Source organism: Jaculus jaculus, chromosome 7 (assembly GCF_020740685.1).
Source record: "Jaculus jaculus isolate mJacJac1 chromosome 7, mJacJac1.mat.Y.cur, whole genome shotgun sequence".
Lineage (NCBI taxonomy): Eukaryota > Metazoa > Chordata > Mammalia > Rodentia > Dipodidae > Jaculus > Jaculus jaculus.
Genome location: NC_059108.1, coordinates 88,861,268 through 88,881,530, shown reverse-complemented (window position 1 = coordinate 88,881,530; position 20,263 = coordinate 88,861,268). Strand labels below are relative to the sequence as shown.

General features: G+C 35.1%; 1 protein-coding gene across 9 annotated transcripts in view; it reads right to left on the bottom strand.

The window, feature by feature from the left end:
* Positions 1-20,263, bottom strand: part of Mipol1 (mirror-image polydactyly 1) — a 378,948-nt gene that overhangs the window by 239,339 nt on the left and 119,346 nt on the right. For all 9 annotated transcript variants that reach the window (XM_045155139.1, XM_045155144.1, XM_045155143.1 and 6 more), the window contains 3 exons: positions 11,590-11,809; positions 9,368-9,503; positions 8,009-8,114 (listed from right to left, as the gene is read on the bottom strand). In XM_045155139.1, coding sequence (XP_045011074.1) covers positions 8,009-8,114; positions 9,368-9,503; positions 11,590-11,809 — 462 coding nt within the window. The remainder of the gene's footprint in view (positions 1-8,008; positions 8,115-9,367; positions 9,504-11,589; positions 11,810-20,263) is intronic.

Below are 20,263 nucleotides of genomic sequence, written 5' to 3'. Positions count from 1 at the left end.
AATTAATTAAATATTTTAAAACATCATTTAAAGTTCTGCCCTCTCCACCTAAACAGAAGTACATTCTCTGCAATAAGAAGGGATGGGCAAAAGTTCTCTTTATATGCAAAACAATTTAAATTTAGAAGTAGTAGCCGGGCATAGTGGTGCACGCCTTTAATCCCAGCACTCGGGAGGCAGAGGTAGGAGGATTGCCGTGAGTTCGAGGCCACCCTGAGACTCCATAGTGAATTCCAGGTCAGCCTGGGCTAGAGTGAGACCCTACCTCAAAAAACCAAAATAAATAAATAAATAAATAAATTTAGTAGTAGAGCAAAATTTCTGTATTAAAAGAGAAAAGGCCATGTGAGTGGTTGCATTGTCAATACGATAAAGCTTGGAAATTTATATAATCATTGAATTACATGTTGAAATGCAGTAGGTTAAATATAATGATAGATAGATGATAAATAGGTAGACAGATATAAACACCAGACTTAGGAACTAAGGGGTTCTTTTAGCTAAAACCCAATATTGGCTTTATTTCAATTTAATTGGAAGAGGATCTCAAATTCATCTTCTCCATGAGATATCAGGAACCTGGATTTCTCTTTGTACCAAAGGTTAATAAGAAATGTGTCTGCAAAAGTCAAACAGCATTAAATACCAAAAACTGATTATTATTCTACAGGAGTTGTTCTGTCATTCATAATCTCTCCATGCACCAACCTTCCACAGCTAATCTTTAATGGATGACATGCAAGAAAGAAAAATAACTAACACATAAAGCAGAGGGTCTAACATGAGCTTTTAAGAAATAGAAAAATAAGGCTCTTGAAGAAATATAAATATTTTAAACACTAAAATAACATCAGGAAAACTAATAAATACAGTTATATAAAATTTAAACAGCATCTATATGCTATAAATTCAGTATAACAATGAAACAAACAATAAGTACTATGCAATGACCATGAAAATGTCTAGAATCAAGAAAGCATTTAATTAAACAAGTTATTTTTAGAACTGAAAAACACATCACTGACATAAGAGCAAATTAAGGGATGCAAACATGATCATTTATTATTAAGTTAAATCTAATTTCAAAAAATCTGATAATTTTAAGATCACTTTTTTAGTTGAGAAAAATACTTTAAAAATGAAAAATGTTTCTACTGTATATTTAGAAAATATCCCCTAGTATTTAAAGGTTATACAAGCTTATATTACATTATGTGTAACTTAAAACACAAAAAGTGCTAAATAGGCACAATAAAATAAAAAATTTTCTAAAAAAGATATATAGGGAAAGAAACAAGTAAGACCCATTTACTATATATATATTCCCTTTATTTTCAGTTCCTATAATTTTTTAAAGATAGGTTATCTATGTAGCCAGGCTAGTTTTGAACTGTCAATTCTTATTCCTTAGCATTCCAATTGCTGGAATTATAGATGTGCACCACCATTCCAAACTTATTATAGAGATTAAAATGTTTCATATTCAAAATTTTCTAAATAACATTAATTGTGAAAACAAAGAAAAATGAAAAGCTCTGACCATGAAATAGTAAATAAGACACTTTGTAAACTATTCATAAAAAAGAATTGTAAATAAATTGCAAAACAAACTTTGTTTAAACAATTCTAGAGTAAATAAAGTTTGACTACAAATCTGTTATAAATGTGATATGTGTTTAAATAGATGAAGAGATCTTGAAAAACAACATGGTGACAAAGTCACACCATTTACTGAGAAACTTCTATGGGTTAAGCCATTCATAAACACTATTAACTTAAAAAATAAAAGCCACCATAGCACATTTTAACCAAGGTTTAGTGAGACTGTCATTATATATGGTAAATGAGGAAAACATTAGACAAAGATCTGAATCCAAGGTGTGAGCATTTAACTACTACCTACAGATGTATAGGGCACCATGATTGAGAAGTGAATTGCAAGCAAGAAAGAAAATACTTGAGGGCTAGAGAGATGGTTCAGTAGTTACAGGCACTTGCTTGCAAAGACTGATGGTCTGGGTTCAATTCTCCAGCACCCATGAAGTGGTGAACTAGTCTGGAGTTCATTTACAGTGGCAAGAAGCCCTGGTACACCCTTACTCACTCTCTGTCTCATTCTATTTCTGTTTCAAATAAACAAATTATTTTTTAAAAAGAAAAAATACTCAATTTTATTTGTTTTATTTGTTGGTGTATAATCAATGACTACAAGTATTGACTCATTAATCGGTCATCAGTAAATACTGGTAAAATTGTTCTGGTAAAATAGTTGTTTCTAATAGGTACCAGTGATAAGACAACAACGATAGCCCTGTATGAATAGAAAGGAAAGGTAACATCTGGAAATTTTTTTTCTTAGTGTTTTCGGGGTAGGGCCTAGCTCTAGCCCAGGCTGACCTAGAATTCACTATGTAGTCTCAGGGTAGCCTCAAGCTCACAGTGATCCTCCTACCTCTGCCTCCAGAGTGCTGGAATTGAAGGCATCATGCACTACTAAGCCTGGTAGAACATCTAAATTTATCATGATGGAAGACACAACTGAATTTCAAATGTTTGTAATATTAAATATAAAGACAATATTCACACCTACAAAAAAATACAGGAGGGCTGGAGGAATGGCTTAGCAGTTAAGGTGTTTGCCTGCAAAGCCAAAGGATCCAGGTTCGATTCCCTAGGAACCACATTAGCCAGATAGATGCACAAGGGACGCATGTGTCTGGAGTTTATTTGCAGTGGCTGGAGGCCCTAGCATACCCATTCTTATTCTTTTCTCTCTCTCTTTCTCTGTCAAATAAATACATAAAAATAAATATTTTTTTAAAAAATAAAGGAAACAAATGAAACTAAATAATAGGATATATTTAAGTTGGTCATAGGAATACAGCCCAAATCATTTTTATTCTATTTCTCTTATTATGGATTCACATTTTAGTAAGGTGTGTTATTATTTTAACTATATACATGTCAACAGACATTTTCTTTATAATCTAATCCTTTATTTCCAACTTTTATAATTTTTGGTTCAATTTTCCCCTTAAAGTCTACTAACTGTAAATTATTAGTTTTTATGAAAAGCCAAATACACACATGCCTTTTCCTGACATCTGGTCATGTTGACATTACAGGAAATGTAAGGATTTCATAAAGGTAAAAATAACAAAGTAATATTATATAATATAGAAGCTACAATTTTCTGAGAACTAGTTATATACTTGGTACATTTAAACATTATATGAAATCCATGAAATAATCTGGTATATTAGTTAACATTCACATTTTACATAGAAAAGTTAAGTACAGAGAGACTGAATAATAGCCACCCAAAGATATGCCATCACTATTCTGTGTCAAAGACATTCTTTGAACATGGGTTAACCTGACCACGAGACATTTCATATTCACAGATGGTCAAGTTGCCTATATAAAACTAGACATATTTTGTTTTAACTGGGTTCAATGCTACTGGATTCAAATTCTTATGAATTATAAAGTCAACTGAGAAGACATGATGGATTAATACACATAAGTTACATAATTCACATGAAGACATAAAAATAAATATGGAGGGACTCTAAAAGATAAGAAAAACAGCATGACAGTAAGAATTAAATGGTAAGGCTGGACTACAGCCATCATATGGTCTTCATAAAACTTTCATTTATAGTATATTTCTCAAACACAGCACAGAAATTATTTTAAGACTGCAGCACAATTTCTTTCTTTAAAAATCATGTATTTTAAAAATATTTAGTTCTTCTAAAAATAAACTGAATCTAGTACACATTCATTTTAGAAGACCTGAAAATGTCAGAAGCGGTTAACAGAAACATTAATTGGTATTACTTAAAGACCACAATTGTCTCTCATTTTTATATATGTATAAATAATGCTTTAAGCATAATCATACTAAAATGCAATTTCCCATTGCTTCTTTCACTTAATTTTGAGCAAATGAAGGATTTTGTATATCAACTATTACCCAGAAAGTCATTTATTATATTTCATAATATAACCATATCAAAATTTAAGTTTCCTGTTAGATGTTTCAATACTCTTACTATTAGAATACTATATAAATATTATCATAAATCTTTATAATTTATATACGTGAAGGAAACACCTACTAGAAGGACATACTTAATATATATAGTTAATGTTTCATTTTTAAAATATACAGGTATACATTTTGTATTCTAACTACTTAGTTCAAATGTTTATTCTTTTACTGTGGAATAGCTGGATTTTTACACATAAATATTTTGCTTACATACCTTATATTCAGATAACTGTACAGTCATGTTATACTTTACTAAATATACTTTTTTCCATTTAAAAAAAAATTTTTTTTATTATTTTTTTTTATTTTTTTATTTTTTAATTTTTATTAACATTTTTCATGATTATAAAATATATCCCATGGTAATTCCCTCCCTCCCCACCCCCACACTTTCCCGTTTGAAATTCCATTCTCAATCATATTACCTCCCCATTACAATCATTGTAATTATATATATACAATATCAACCTATTAAGTATCCTCCTCCCTTCCTTTCTCCACCCTTTATGTCTCCTTTTCAACTTACTGGCTTCTGTGTGAGAATAAAAATATTTTTTATTTATTTGACAGAGAAAGAGGGAGAGAGAATGGGCATGCCACAGCCTCCAGCCACTGCAAACAAACTCCAGAAGCTTGTGCCCTCTTGTGCATCTGTCTAACGTGGATCCTGGGGAATTGAACCTGGGTCCTTTGGCTTTGCAGGCAAATGCCTTAACTGCTAAGCCATCCCTACAGCCCCTTTTCCATTTTTGATGTGTGTATAGTATTGTGGTATGGTGTGCATGTGATACATAAATGTGCACAAATGGATGCCCTGTGCCCATGGCTGTGGAGGCTAGAAGAAAACACTGTGTGTCCTCCTCTATCACCCTTCTATTTTATTTCTGAGACAAAAGATCTCGCTAAACTTGGATCTCCTCAATTTTTTGTTAAACTAGTTGACCAGAGAACCCCAGCAATGCTCCTGCCACCTCCCTCCCTAAGCACTGGGATTACATGCATGTGTGACTATACTAAACTTTTCACATACATGTTGTGGATTGATTCAAGTCCTCATGATTGTGAAGTAAGCGCTCTTATCTGCTGAGCCATCTCCCTAGCCTTAAAACATATTTTTATTTGGATATAAAATCGAGAAGCAATAGAAAATAAACCCCATACTTACATGGATTATTGTTCTTTCTTGTTACAAGAAATGATTTATGACATGTAATTAAAGTTCTATACTGTCCCCTTTCTAATAAAATACAGTTGTAGTCAGCTCCACGTTACTAGGATGAACATCCAAACCAGACACAGTTTATGGAAGGAAGGTATTTATTTGAAGATTACAGATCCAGGGAAGTTTCAACTGATGGTGGAAGAATCTGGTCCCCTTTCACAGATCCAAGCAGAGAGACACTACCACACAGCCAGCACCACAAGCAGACACAAAGGGACAGCAAACAGCAGGGAACCAGCAGCCAGCAGTAGGGATCCAAGTAGAGTTCAGACTACTCTGCATACCTTTAGGCTGGACCACAGGATCCACCCCCCAACAACACCTCTTCCAGCCAGACTGCTATAAATCCAAGTATTAATAACTCTTGAGTCTATGGAGGGGTATACATTCAAACTATCACAAACACTGATGCAATTATTTTTCTTTTCTGTGTTTTGCTTTTTGATTGTACATACTACTGACCAAGTAGAATATAAGCTAATTTTAAACAATTTTAGATCAGTGGATCCTTAAGCAATTATAATTTTAAGACTATTTACGTTATACTAAGTTATTTTCTAGTGTTACATGTGAAATATCTTAAAGTCCGTTTTAGATTAAAGAAGTAAAGCATTTAAAAGTACTGATTTTTTTTTGTAAACTAATACTTTAAGAAATTGAAAGATTTTCATCTTGTATCATTATATGATGAAGTTTTATATTTTTTATTTTTTAAGTTATTTATTTATTTATTTGAGAGTGACAGACAGACAAAAAGAGAAAGAAGCAGATAGAAATGGATACCGAATGGGCACATCAGGGCCTCCAACCACTGCAAACGAACTCCAGACGCATGCACCCCCTTGTGCATCTGGCTAATGTGGGTCCTGGGGAGTCAAGGCTTGAACTGGGGTCCTTAGGCTTCACAGGCAAGTGCTTAACCACTAAGCCATCTCTCCAGCCCTATGACTAAGTTTTCTAATCTATCTTTTACTCCATTGCTTTGTTTCAGTATCATTATTTTCAATAATTAGGTACATATAGGGCAATTAAAACATCTAAAATTTAACAATATTTGGTTATTAATGAAAAATATGTGATCAATAAGAAATGAACAGTCATTCCACTTTATGCATGCATCAAAGAGAAAAGTTACATTTATATACTAACAAATAAATACGTGAACTATGTACATAACTATACTTAAAAGTTAAATAGTAAATACGATTTAATGAGTATTCCTCATGAAATTAGTAAACTGTGCAGATAAATCAAACTTCTTAACATGTCATGATAGCCCAAAATTTACTGAATTACTTGTACACAAAAGTTAGATTATTATGTATTTTCTTTAACACAATTTTGTTATATTATTATCCTAACAAATTAACATATATACTTAGGGTTTTATTGCTGTTGTCATTATTGTTGTTGTTTTTGTTTATTCAAGATAGGGTCTCACTCCAGTCTGACCAGGAACTCGTTCTGTAGTCCCAGGCTGGCCTAGAACTCACAGCAACCCTAACTCTACCTATAGAATGCTGGGATTAAAGGCTGGTACCACAATAAATACATGTATTAAATATATTATATATAAAGCATAAAATATAGATACATTAAATATATAAAAATTTATATTAAACTTATATTGTTCCAAATATACATTTGGATTTTTCCTTTTAAGTATATTATTAACTTTCCTTAGATGATATTACTCTGATTTCCTCACTAAAAAGCACAAAAACTTTATGATAGAATGTATTAACATCAAAGTAGTCATCAGGTATTCAGCTTGGATATTAATTTAAGGTTATCATTGTTATTGTTATATTCTCATAGTGATCTATTGCTTTATTTCCCACAGTAGTATTTCAATGACAAGTTATACTTATCAAATATATGCCTCAGGATGCCCAAATTTTTTATTTATGAAACCAAGTTAAATGGCTCATAAAAGATAATTATAAACTCTAATGTATGCTAAATAAATCATGTCAAAAAATATAAAATGTTGAATAAGTAATCCCACAAATACTTCTGAATATTTATTATTTTATAAAATTTCACATTCCTTTTCCTTAACACAGAAATATGAAGAGGAGTTATAATGTCATACATACGGAGATTCTAGGTAAGAGAATCCCAATTTATATCTGTAACATATAAATATGTTGAAAAAATGTCTCCTTACAAGGACCTGTGAATAAAAATTGACTCAAAGATAACTTTAAAATAGTCATTTATAACATTAATCTGTAGTAACCTTTCATTTTAATCTCAGGGGAAACACTGTCATCATCTACATCAGCTTTTAACCTTTTAATAATTACACAAAACTTATTTTTGAATCAAATGTAGGTTTTCAGTGGTGATGAATATCAGACAATTTTCATACAAAGAAGAATTTCCTTCTATAAGCTAAAACAATAAGTGGTATTTGAACTGCTGGTTGAAAGGTAGAGGCACTGGTAATCATTATTTCCCCTTGTTTGTTCAGGCCTTTCCAACAAAACAAACAACCTTTTTGTGATTGGATTGACATGGTGTTAACAATGCATTTAATGCCCAAATCAGTATGAATACAGGTAAAGCTCTCACTAATGCCAGTACCAGGATGTTAAAGCCACCTATTTTCTAAGCAGCCAAAAAAAAAATAAAAAAAGGCTTCTCCTTTGGCAAATAAGGCAATATGCTATTATCTCACCAAGACATGCCATATAAAAACCTTCAGGCTAACTCATCTATTATACCTGCTGTTTTTTCAGCAATTTTTGCCTCTGTTGCTTTCTCTTGGAGATCCAGCTTAAGCTTTAATTTTCTGTGTTCTTTATCTTCTTTAATCAAGTTTTCTTGAAGCTACAACAAATAGAAAAATTTATCTGATGTTTACCATAGATATAATTAACAGCAAAGTAAGATTTTATTTATTCATAAGCCTTTATATAATACTACACGTAGCTGCCTGTAAAATACACTGAACTCCAAAGGAAAAATCATAAGATCATAAGATATTAAATGACTATCTGAAATGATATGGAAATTAGAAAAATATGTTAATACATTTACTTTTGTGTACATATAGATAGTAAAACAAAAAATTATTAAAAATAACTATTGTAGAAAAAAATCTCATCCATTCCTTTGTCTTCAAGCAAAATATTTGGAAGGGATCTACTAAAACTAAAATAATGGGCTGCAGTTTTGTGCTTCTTTTAGTAATTTCAATTTTGAAACAAAATTAATTAAGATAATAATCTGAATATCTACTCCCAATCTTCCTTTGTGAACGCAGCTTTATCACATTCCATTTCAACTTGGCACCTGACTCATAATCGGCATGCAGTACCCTCTAAATGGAAGTACAGAAAATATCTCATGCTTATATGGAACCCTTCCAATTTTGTTTTCTTTTTTAATTCCTCCCTAGCCTTTGTCACTTGTGTTGTTTTCCTTCAGGCATAATCAACATTCTTAACATCCTGCTCTGCTTGATTAGGTAGAACAAGAATATGCAAATCAGAAAGGTATATAGAATTTTTAAAAGGAAGCCATAGAAAATGAACATTATTTAATAACACTAGTTAAAGATCAGGCTAACTATTGAGTAAGAATCAGGAAGGAAGATAAAAAATAGCATTTCAAGTTGAATTAGATAAAATGCAACAGTATAAGATGACACAAAACAAATGACAATATCACTTGCAGTTTCAATGTTGATTTAAATATATTATTAGGGTGAAAGACTGACACAGATACTAATAAAACAATTAACAAAGTAACATGAAATGAGAACATAATATATCTCATGCTGCATAATTCTGAAGAAAAGTGTAACTACAGTAAAATGTGAATCTTTGTGTCATTTACATAAAGTACCAGTGAATTATGCAAAAAGAAGTGATACTGTAGACCCACATGGCAGGAAAACTAAAAAATTTATTTTCACAGCCAATCACTTAACCATACCCTGATGGAAACATAAGGCTAAATCATAATGCTATGTTGAAGGATTAAAATACATAATAAAACTGAATAAATGCAATAAATAAAATTTAAGAGGTCAACAGCTAAAAATGTATTTTCTAATGATCAGACTTTCCACATTATACCTTTTTGTTGCTTAATCTGAGAATTTCTAATTCTTTTAGAAGAAATGCTACTGTTGTCTCTTTATTTATGTCAAGGGTTGCTTGATGAGGAAGCACAGACTCATAACTCAAATCGTCTTCTCTATATTCCATGTTGCTGTAATAAAAAAAAACTATTAAATATGTATGTACTACACAAGAGCTGAAACTGACATTATAGTAAATATGCAATAGTACCTATTTTTAAATTTCTTCTTACTGGGCATGGGGCTCAAGCCTTTTTGGGAGGCAGAGGTAGGAGGAATGCTGTCAATTCAGGGCCACCCTGAGACTTCATAGTGAATTCCAGGTCAGCCTGAGCTAGAGTAAGATCCTACCTTGAAAAAAAATTTTTTTTCTCTTCTTTATATTAAGCAAAAGTAATGAAAAAAAAAGATGATATAGTGGATAAAAAGAACAAATATAGCCAGATGTGGTGGTTCATGCCTTTAAAGCACTTGGGAGGCAGAGGTAGGAGGATCACTGTGAGTATGAGGCCAGCCTGAAACTACAGAGTGAGTTCCAGGTCAGGTTAGGCAAGAGTGTGACCCATCTCAAAAACAACAACAAAAGAACAAATATATAAGTTTTACATAGTTACTAGTCTATCAATGAAGAAAAAATTTGTGACAAGAATTTACAAGACCTAAGGGATTCATCATTCAGTATACCTGATAAAATAATTCTAATTTTAGAGGCTATAAATATACTTTCAATTTGTATTTCTAGTTAGGATGCTACTTATATTTCTTGCTTTTCTGAAAATGGAAACAGTAACATTTTGTGACTTAATTGAAAAATATTTTTCCATCATTACATTTAAGACATTAAAATTAAAATATTTCTAAAACATTTATTAAAAGAAAAAATAGACATTTTTTTCTTGTGCTGCTTAACAACAGTGTCAACTTATATACAAGTAATATAAAAGAAAAGAAAAAGCAAGATGGACTGTTCCTGAGTATATTTCATGGTATGAGCACAGGGGAATGTAGAAGTTATAAAGTAGACATTCAGCAGTGAGTTTTGGGGCAGTCAGCACTATTTACCATGGTCTCCTACTGAAATTATACTAAAGCTCAGGTAATATGGAATTAAACCAATCTCTGACATATTTTCCCCACATGATTATAAAATTATTTATCCCTTCTCCATTCATTCTTGCTTCTATGTCCTAAGACATACCCGAAATTGTACCACAGTTGATGCTAACTAAGTCTATTTTACTGTGTTAACATTCATGAATATATCTACTGAGTAATTTACAAGTAAACAGAAATAGCAATTTTTATGAAACTCTTTAAAATTCCTATTCTACAAAACTTGGTAATGTATTTTAGAAAATAAGTCTAGACTAAAAATATGATATTGTCATTTTTAAATGCAATAATATCTTCATTATTATAAAAAATACTCAGGCTGGAGAGATAGCTTGGAGGTTAAGGCGCTTGCCTGCAAAGTTCAAGAACCCAGGTTCGACTCTCCAGTATCCACATAAGCCAGATGAATAAGGTGGTGCTTACGTCTGGAGATCATCTGCAGTGGCTACAGGCCCTGACATGCTCATTCTTTCTCTATCTGCTTATTTCTCTACTAAATAAATTAATTAAATATTTTTAAATAAAAATTTAAAAATAAAATTACCCTAATCTCACAAATAATAATTACAAGGCATCACAGATTCAAATCTCTTCATAAAATAGGTAAGGTAGATGGGTAAAAGATTCAGAATGAAAAATAATAAGGGAGGGCAAATAAATAGGAGACAGAATACATGGCTATTCTAAAAGTAATCAAATTCACTTAAATACAGAACAGGGCTATCTATATAAAAGAAAACATACCTTTGAGTTTAATGTATCCTAGAACTTCTAGATTTGGGCTTTGATGAATAATATCTCATGTCAATTTTAGTGATCTTGACATCCAGAATGGTCACAGAATATTGAACAAAGAAAGAATCAAATCTCATTACTTTCCTTCACACTCATACTGTACTTATATTCTCGTTAGCTAGCCCATTACAGCAACATCATGAAAACAATGGAAAATCCTGGAAGGTTCCCCAAATTCTTATAAGTGACTGACTTGTTGAATATAGCCCACATCAAAAAGAATGAAGAGTATGCAAGAAATCAGGTGAGAGGAAAGAAGTAATTCTTCCAATTCTTAGCAGTAGATCTGAGGTTGAGAACAACACTCACTTGCACTTTTCAGGTGTTTTATCATCAGAATGGGGACTGATAACCTGAAAACGCCTTGACCTCTGCCCTGGCAGTTCAGTGTCCTCACAGATGACTTCATTCCCAAATTCACTGACTTTCTGATGCAAGTTTCCCGCGGGATTCATAGTCAGTTGCTCATTAATATTCTTGTTTCTGACCGTAGTCTCTTGTTCAAGATAAATGTGGGCCATATTTGTATCTAAATAAAACAACACAAGAAATACAAAATGAAAGTTACACATTAAAAATTGTTAAATCAAATAAACACTTTAATAAAAAATTATATCTGCTTCCTAATGTTCACAGATAGCACAGGAACAAAGCAGCTTGTAGGAGGAAAAAGGTTAATTTTGGGTTACATACTCCAGGGGAAGCTCCATGATGGCAGAGGGAAACAATGGCATTAGCAGAGGCTGGACATCACCTGATGACCAACATCAGGTGGACAACAGTAGCAGAAGAATGTGCCAAACACTGGCAAGGGGAAGCTGGCTACAACGCCTATAAGCACCAATAGCACACCTCCAACATGGTTCCAATTCCCAAACTGCCATCATCTGGGGACCCAGTATTCAGAACATATGAGTTTATGGGAGATACATGAATCAAACCATCACATTCTGCCCCTTGTCCCAATAAACTGATAAGATATAAAATGCAATGCATTCAGTCCAACTTTAAAAGTCTCCATAGTTGTTTTTTGGTTTGTTTGTTTGTTTGTTTTTGTTTGTTTTGAGGTAGGGTCTCACTCTAGCCCAGGCTCACCCGGAATTCACTAGGCGTCTCAGGGTAGCCTCGAACTCACGGTGATCCTCCTATCTCTTATAGTTGTTTATTTTAATCAATCTCAATGCTGTTGAAACATCCGTATAATCCAAGGTCTTTTAAAAATATATTTCATTTATTTATTTTTTAAAAAAAGGAGAGAGAGAATGGGCACGCTAGCCCATCTAGCCACTGCAAACAAACTTCAGATGCCATGTGCCCCCTTGTGCATCTGGCTTACATGGGTCCTGGATAATCTAACGGGATCCTTTGGCTTTGCAGGCAAACGCCTTAACTGCTAAGCCATCTCTCCATACCCAATCCAATACCTTTTAAACTGAGCCATAATACCAAAAACAAAAACAAAAACCATAATAGCAGAGAATAAACATTCACATGGCAGAAGATGGGATTGGACATAGGAAAGAAAGACTGAACCAACACACTATTTAAAACAAATAAGACAAACATCAAACTCTGTTAAGTCCTAGTCCAACAGCTCTAACCGTGATGAGTCTCCAAGTCCAATAATTCTAAACAGTGACAAGTCTCTGGAGTTCCAATTTCGGCCCTCTAGCTCAGCTGCTCATAACAAGACATATATTTCATCTGGTACCCACCAGCTCTCCTTGATAGCCATCCCATATTTATGGCATCTCTACTGGGCCTCTACTGCCACCCACAGTTGATCCTCATTGATCCATAGAGCCTCTATACAGGGACTTCCAATAACCCTGTTTCACATTGCCTCTGACCTTTACAAAAACAAAACCACATTGCAAATCCAATGACCCTCTCTTTCCTGCAGTTGTTATACTCCATAGTACCAGGTGGGCTACCAACTTGCTAATCTGGGGGGGCTGGGGAGCCAACTTGGAAGAACATGACACTCTCTCAGCATTCAGGCCCTTACTTTCAAAAAAGAGTTCATATTCTTCTGCTGTCCCAGTGCAGATCAGCTGGGCCAATCTCAGTACTTGTAATCACTCCAACAACTGCAGCTGAATAGGCAACAAACAGGTTCAGCCCAAAGATTTCACTTCTTTTTGTGCCATATCCACCTGCTTACACCAGCTCATTTCTATGCAGTGCAACCCTGAACAAATTCTCAGGACACACATATGGGGAGCACAGCAAGTCTCTTATGCAAAGAAAATGTTTCTTGTCAAGTCTTTACAAAGTTCTTTCTTCCCCCTCATAAACAAAATCTTACAGTACGCATTCATGTTTTGAACTCTGACCAGAACAGTCCATCAAACTGTACCAACAGCACTGCAAGGCATGTCTTAGGTCCAGGTTTGAAGTCCTTCCACATTCCTCCTGCACATCAGTTCCAAAAGACCAAAAGCCACACAGTCAGGCTTCTAGCTGCAATGACAACCAATTTCATTCTTGCAATTAAGTTTTGCATTGCTGGCAGAAAGCACCTGCCCAAAAGTAGTTTATGGGAGGAAAGGGTTTACTTTGGCTTACTTTGGGAAACTCCATGATGGCAGGATAAAACGTGGCATGAACAGAGGCTGGACAGCACCTTCTGGCCAACATCAGGGGCACAACAGTAACAGAAGAGTGTGCCCAAACACTGGCAAGGGGAAGCTGACTGTACCACCCATAAACTCGCCCCAACAACACACCTCCAACAAGATTCCAATTCCCAAATTGCCATCATCTGGGGATCAAGCATTCAGAGCACATGAGTTTACCAGGGACATCTGAATCAAACAACCACACCATCATAGTATTAAACATAGTTACTAGTGTTATTCTGACTGCAGTTGATTAAACAGGTACAATGCGGGTTTTGCAATCCATCTTTCCACCCCCACAGATAAATGGAACTTAGGGCAATGGTTCACAACCTGGAGTATGTATTGAAATAACCTGAGTTTCTAAAACCCAAAGCCAGACCACACCTATCCTAGTTGAATCAAAAACTCTGTAAGATCTGGGCTGGAGAAATGGCTTAGCAGTTAAGCGCTTGCCTGTGAAGCCTAAGGACCCCGGTTCGAGGCTTGGTTCCCCAGGTCCCATGTTAGCCAGATGCACAAGGGGGCGCACGCGTCTGGAGTTCGTTTGCAGAGGCTGGAAGCCCTGGCGCACCCATTCTCTCTCTCTCCCTCTATCTGTCTTTCTCTCTGTGTCTGTCGCTCTCAAATAAATGAATAAAAAAAAATTTTTTTAAAACTCTGTAAGATCTAATCCTTATTTTTGCAATTATTTAGATTATTCCAGCATTCACTTGATGCTGATTTAAAGATACAATTTTTATAGACTTCTTAAAATATAATTGGGAAATGGTTATAATGAACCAATAATATTCATGAAATATTATTTGGTATCGGATGGCCTAAGGTTAGAATTCCAGCTTTACTAGGTGTATAATTCATCCATGCTTCTATTTCCTATTTGTAAAATTCCAATAAACTATCATCTACTTAAGTTGTTGTAATGACTGACTTAATCATATAAAGTATCAGCTCTCATGTATGACATACCAATAAATATTAGCTGTTATTTCAGTCAGCATAATTATATTAGTATATGCATAGTATAAGAATTCTCTTTAATCTACTATATGCCTGGCTACTTCACAAAAATTATGTCAGGATGAAACTAGTAAATGTCAGCTATTTTAAAGAAATAAACTATATCTAATGTTACAGTGTGCTGGGCTCCACTAGCAGACAGGTAGTGCTGAGGAAGGACCAGGCCTGCTGGTTCCTCCCAAGGGGTTGAAGAGGAAGATGAGCGTATGACGACTCAGAAACCTCTCCTGGCCACCGGAGAAAAACCACACTGAGTCGGGAGTCTTTTCCAAGCAGGAACTCACAAAAAACTTGCTTTACTGCTATGAGCCATTTTTTTTTTTTGGGGGGGGGGGCATAGTAAACTAACTATTGAAATGGTAATTACAATTGCCATGCGGAGGTGGCAGGCAAGAAGCCATTAGGGGTCTTGCTGAGTCCTAGCTGGCCAGGGACAGGTCGCCAAACTTTAGCTAGGCTCAGGAAGTTCCACTAGGCCTCATGCCTGGGCCTTTCAGTACCCAACAATAGTGGAGTTTAGAAGAAATTTCTCTCTCCCCTCTCTCTCCCCTCTCTCTCTCCCTCTCTCTCTCTCTCACTCACACACACAAATTCTATCACTAATTCAGATGAACAGAAAAAGTATTGATTGTAACTTGTACTTTACTAATTCTAGCAGAAATAATACTTTTTCTTTTTTTTCAAGGTAGGGTTTCCCTCTAGCCCAGGCTGACCTTTAACTCACTTTGTAGTCTCAGGGTGGCCTTTAACTCATGGCAATCCTCCTAACTCTGCCACTTGACTGCCGGGATAAGGCATGCAACACCACATCCAGCGGAAATAATTATTTAGCTTTAAAAAGCAATCCTTTCTGGCGATGCCTTCTTCAACCTGCCAAATTTAAGATCCTTTTGAGGCATGAGAGTAATATTAAAATAAAAACAAAATAGGGGCACCTATAAATAAAGTAACAAAGTATTTACTCTAAATTCTCAGTTTACATTTACTACGGCCAGTTATAAATATGAGGTCCACATATTATTCATATTGGTAAGTGGAAGCTAGAGCATAATCACTTGTTACAGTATATTCTTTTGATTTCAATATGTATGAATAAATAAATTAGTATAGAGAAATATGCTATCAAAACTGTGAGGAAGCCATGACATTTCAACAGTATAATCTTTTAAAACTTTAACAAGTTTAGAAATATTTAAAGATAACTTGTTAATTTTTTGACATTCATTCACCAGCCTACTTTAGCATTCTAAAATAGGCTGGTGTAAGAATGGACTCCTCTAAATTTGAATATGGGAATTCTACAAATGAATACTAAAGGAATCAGTCTATATCATTAAAAAACTTCGCTTTCTAGTACTAATATCTATAAAAATATGACAAAATTCATAGTTACTGAAAGCACTACTTAATAAAAATTCCCTTCAGGGATATTTTATTGAAATTCTATACTATTATCTAGTTTCTTTTGTTCTGTTATATGCACAGTGTGAATGTTTTTGTGCATGTTCATGTGTCTAGGTGCCCATGCAATCAGGTGTATTGTGTTCATATACATGTAGAAACCAAAGGTTGATGTCAGTGTATTTTTTAATCACTCCCCACTGTAGATTTTGCAGACTTTCTCACTGAACCTGGGACTTACTAGTTAAGATAAAACAGCTAGTCAGCAAGATCCAAAGATGATCCTATCTCCCAACTCTTCAGCACTGGGATTATAGATGAACAAGACCATACCTGTCAAGTCATCATGCTTCCACGGCAAGGATTATCCACCAACCCATCTCCCCAGCACCTATTATCTATCCAGTTGCATGAAGTGCAACAATTCTTTAAGGAGAAGCAAATGAGCTATGAGCACTGTCAACTGCAAAATCCCCTGGATTCCTATGATGACACCACACCAACAGCATTATCCTAGCAATACCTAACACTGAGACCAAAATTACTATTATCTACAGCTTATCCCAATTTGTACTTCCAGATGTCTACATTTAGTTCAACATCTTCCAGCACTGTATATGTACACTTTTATTTTTTACCTCAGTAGTGACATCTATACTTGCTACTAGCTTATTAATTTTAGTGTTTTCTCTTTTTTCTGGCTTAACCTATCAGATTTTATAATCTTTGAAATCACTAGTATTTTATGTTCATTTCAACTGAACTACCTGTTCCAAAGACTTACAGCAGACATGGAAACTTTGTTTTCTCCCAAATTTTAGTAATTAAAACTCATAGGAGTATTACTAAAATAAACATTTGCTCGAGAGATGGCTTAGCGGTTAACGCACTTGTCTGCAAAGCCAAAGGACCTTGGTTTGATTCCCCAGAACACACGTAAGCCAGATGCACACGGTGGTGCATGCATCTGGAGTTCTTTTGCAGTGGCTGGAGGCCATTCTCTCTATCTCCCGATCTTCCTCTCAACGAAATAAATAAAAATGAAATATTTTAAGAAAATAAAAATAAACTGATCTATTTCTGACACCATTTATGATTTGAACTCTAAAATATTTTTAAATGTTAATAGTTTACAGGCTCAGGCATGAGCTACTGGCATTAGTTTTACGCCAGCCTATACTACAAAGTAGGAGTTCTAGACTAGCTTGAGCTAGTAAGAGTGAGCTCTAATGTGAAGCCATGCACCCCCCCCAAATCCTAAAGTTAATAGTGTAAATATTTACTATATATAAAGATCCCATACTACATAGTTTTGCTCTGCTTCTCAATGTGATGTTTCTAATTTTCTCTAATATCTGTTAAAAGTTCTAATTGATGAGTGCATCACACATATGGAGTTTACTCTAGAAAGAAGACACATGATAATCTACTGGAGATTTAGTTGTACTTCAAAGAACACCAAGATGATTTCAAAAGGTCCTTCCTACCTTTTATTTTTATTTTATTTTATTTATTTATTTATTTATTTTATTTTATTTTTTGGTTTTTTGAGGTAGGGTCTCCCTGTAGCCCAGGCTGACCTGGAATTCACTATGGAGTCTCAGGGTGGCCTCGAACTCACGGAAATCCTCTTACCTCTGCCTTCCAAGTGCTGGGATTAAAGGCGTGTGCCACCACGCCCGGCACCTACCTTTTATTTTTTAATCAACCATTTTAGAAAATGTGATTTAATCAAATTACTGTTAAATATTGGAAGCCTCTCAAATACTCTTCTACATTTTCCTATCTCTCTATTCAGTCTAGTACAGATATTTCAGCATTTCTGAGGAAGACGGAGGGAAAGAGGAGATGCGGAGAGGGTTAATCAAGACATGTATGAAAAAGCCATATGGAAACATCTCTATTTGTTAGCTAATTATAAAAAGGTAATTTCTTGAAAGGAGCACCCAGTGGAAGTGGGTAATGATCCTCCTAGAAGCCATAGGTTACAGAAAAATCCCAGTGCCAAAGGTGGTACATCACCCAGTGAATTGTTGCCCAGGGAGAACACTGATGCTTCCAAAATAATACAGTCTATTGCCATTTTCTTGGTTGCTCACCACAACTAGATGGTAAGACTCTATTCCTGAAGACACCACACACTTCAGTTTTAGGATACTGAAAAATCCAGCAGGAACTGAGCTGGAAAACATCCTATCTGCTAACTATTATAGTGGCTGGAAAGTGCTGCTGAGGGAGAAAAATCAACAGCCTAAACTAGTAAGGGGCTCCCACGAGTTATACATCTGGCCAACCAGACAAGATGCACCTACAGGTGCAATAGGGACATGACTATTATGGGTAACCAACTGTTCTTCAATTGGATTAGAAACCTGCACTACAAGAGGGAATTCTATAGTGAAAAGCCCAAGGCTGGGAATGTCATTGGCCCCATGGAGGAAGCTACTACTATGGCTTGGGTAAATGGCTGTTATGCCCATCAAATTGCCCTCTAAATATTTATGCTTATGCTTAGAAACTAGTGATGCTCTTACTTTTTTTTTCTGATGCTCTTGCTTTTAGTCAGAGAAGCTTATTATGCAGATAGTCATGAGTACTGTGGAAACAGTGCTGAGAGTAAGTGTCTTTGAGTGTCCAATACTAAATGAGACATCTCTATCACACTGCCAGGTTCAAGAAAAGCTGCAGGGGAGGTGGAAGAGAGAAAGAGCCAAAGAATGGGGAGGATTCCTTGGAGCATTCCTTCACAAAGTGACTGCTGCACTCATAACCTCACAGCCTGCACAAGGTCTGTACAATATTGAACCCATCAACATGTCATCATGGATGATGGAAAAAATGGGGGGGGGGGGACAAAGTAAGATGGACAAGTAGAAAAAATGGGTTCAGCAGAAGGGTAATGGGGAAGAAGGAACAAAATATAATGAAAAGGGATTATGATAAAAATCAATTATGGACATATGAAAATTGTAAAAAAAGTTTTTCAAAAAGAAAGTTCAATCTTTCTTATTAGTTTACTGCCTATGCAATACTCTGCTGATTATTCATGCCCCCTACAGCATGATATGCCCTGTGAGAGAACAGTACAATGATGAGGACACACTGATTCAATTTGAAAATAATCTATGGCTTTGAACACATAATGTATAAGACTCAACTAAAAAAACTCTGGGAAGCCAGGCATGGTGGCATACCCCTTTAATCTCAGCACTCCAGAAGCAGAGGTAGAAGGATCACTGAGAGTTCGAATCCACCATGAAAGTACATAGTGAATTCCAGGTCAGCCTGAGCTAGAGTGAGACCCTACCTCAAAAAAAAAAAAAAAAAAAAAAAACCTCTGGGAAGACTTTCCAAAAGTTCTTTAGGGCCAGACATGGGTGTGCATGCCTTTAACCCCAGCACTTAGGAAACAGAAATAGGAGGATCATTGTGAGTTCAAGGCCACCCTGACACTCCATAGTGAATTCCAGGTCAGCCTGGGCTAGAGAGAGACCCTACCTCATCAAAAAAAAAAAAAAGATAAATAATATGAGAAGTGAGCTGGAGAGACAGCTCAACACTTAAAATGCTTGCCTGTGAGGTCCAAGAACCCAGGTTCGATTCTCCAATACCCATATAAGCGAGATGCACATGGTGGCACATGCATCTGAAGTTCATCTGCAGTGGGTAGAAGCTATGGTGCGACCCCATTCTCTCTCTCTCTTTCACACAGATGATTGATTGATAGACAGATTGATGGATGGATGATAAAGAATACAGAAAGTAAGAAACTGCCAAAAGCATGCAGTTAGGTGAACAAAAAGTGGTAAGACTGTTAGAACAAGAAGGCAATAAGATAGGAATGGAAGCGAGGTATAGTGGAACATAGCTTGTGATATCACAACTGGAAGGCAGAGGAATTATAATTTCAAGCCTAGCCTAGTATACATAGTGAGCTCCAA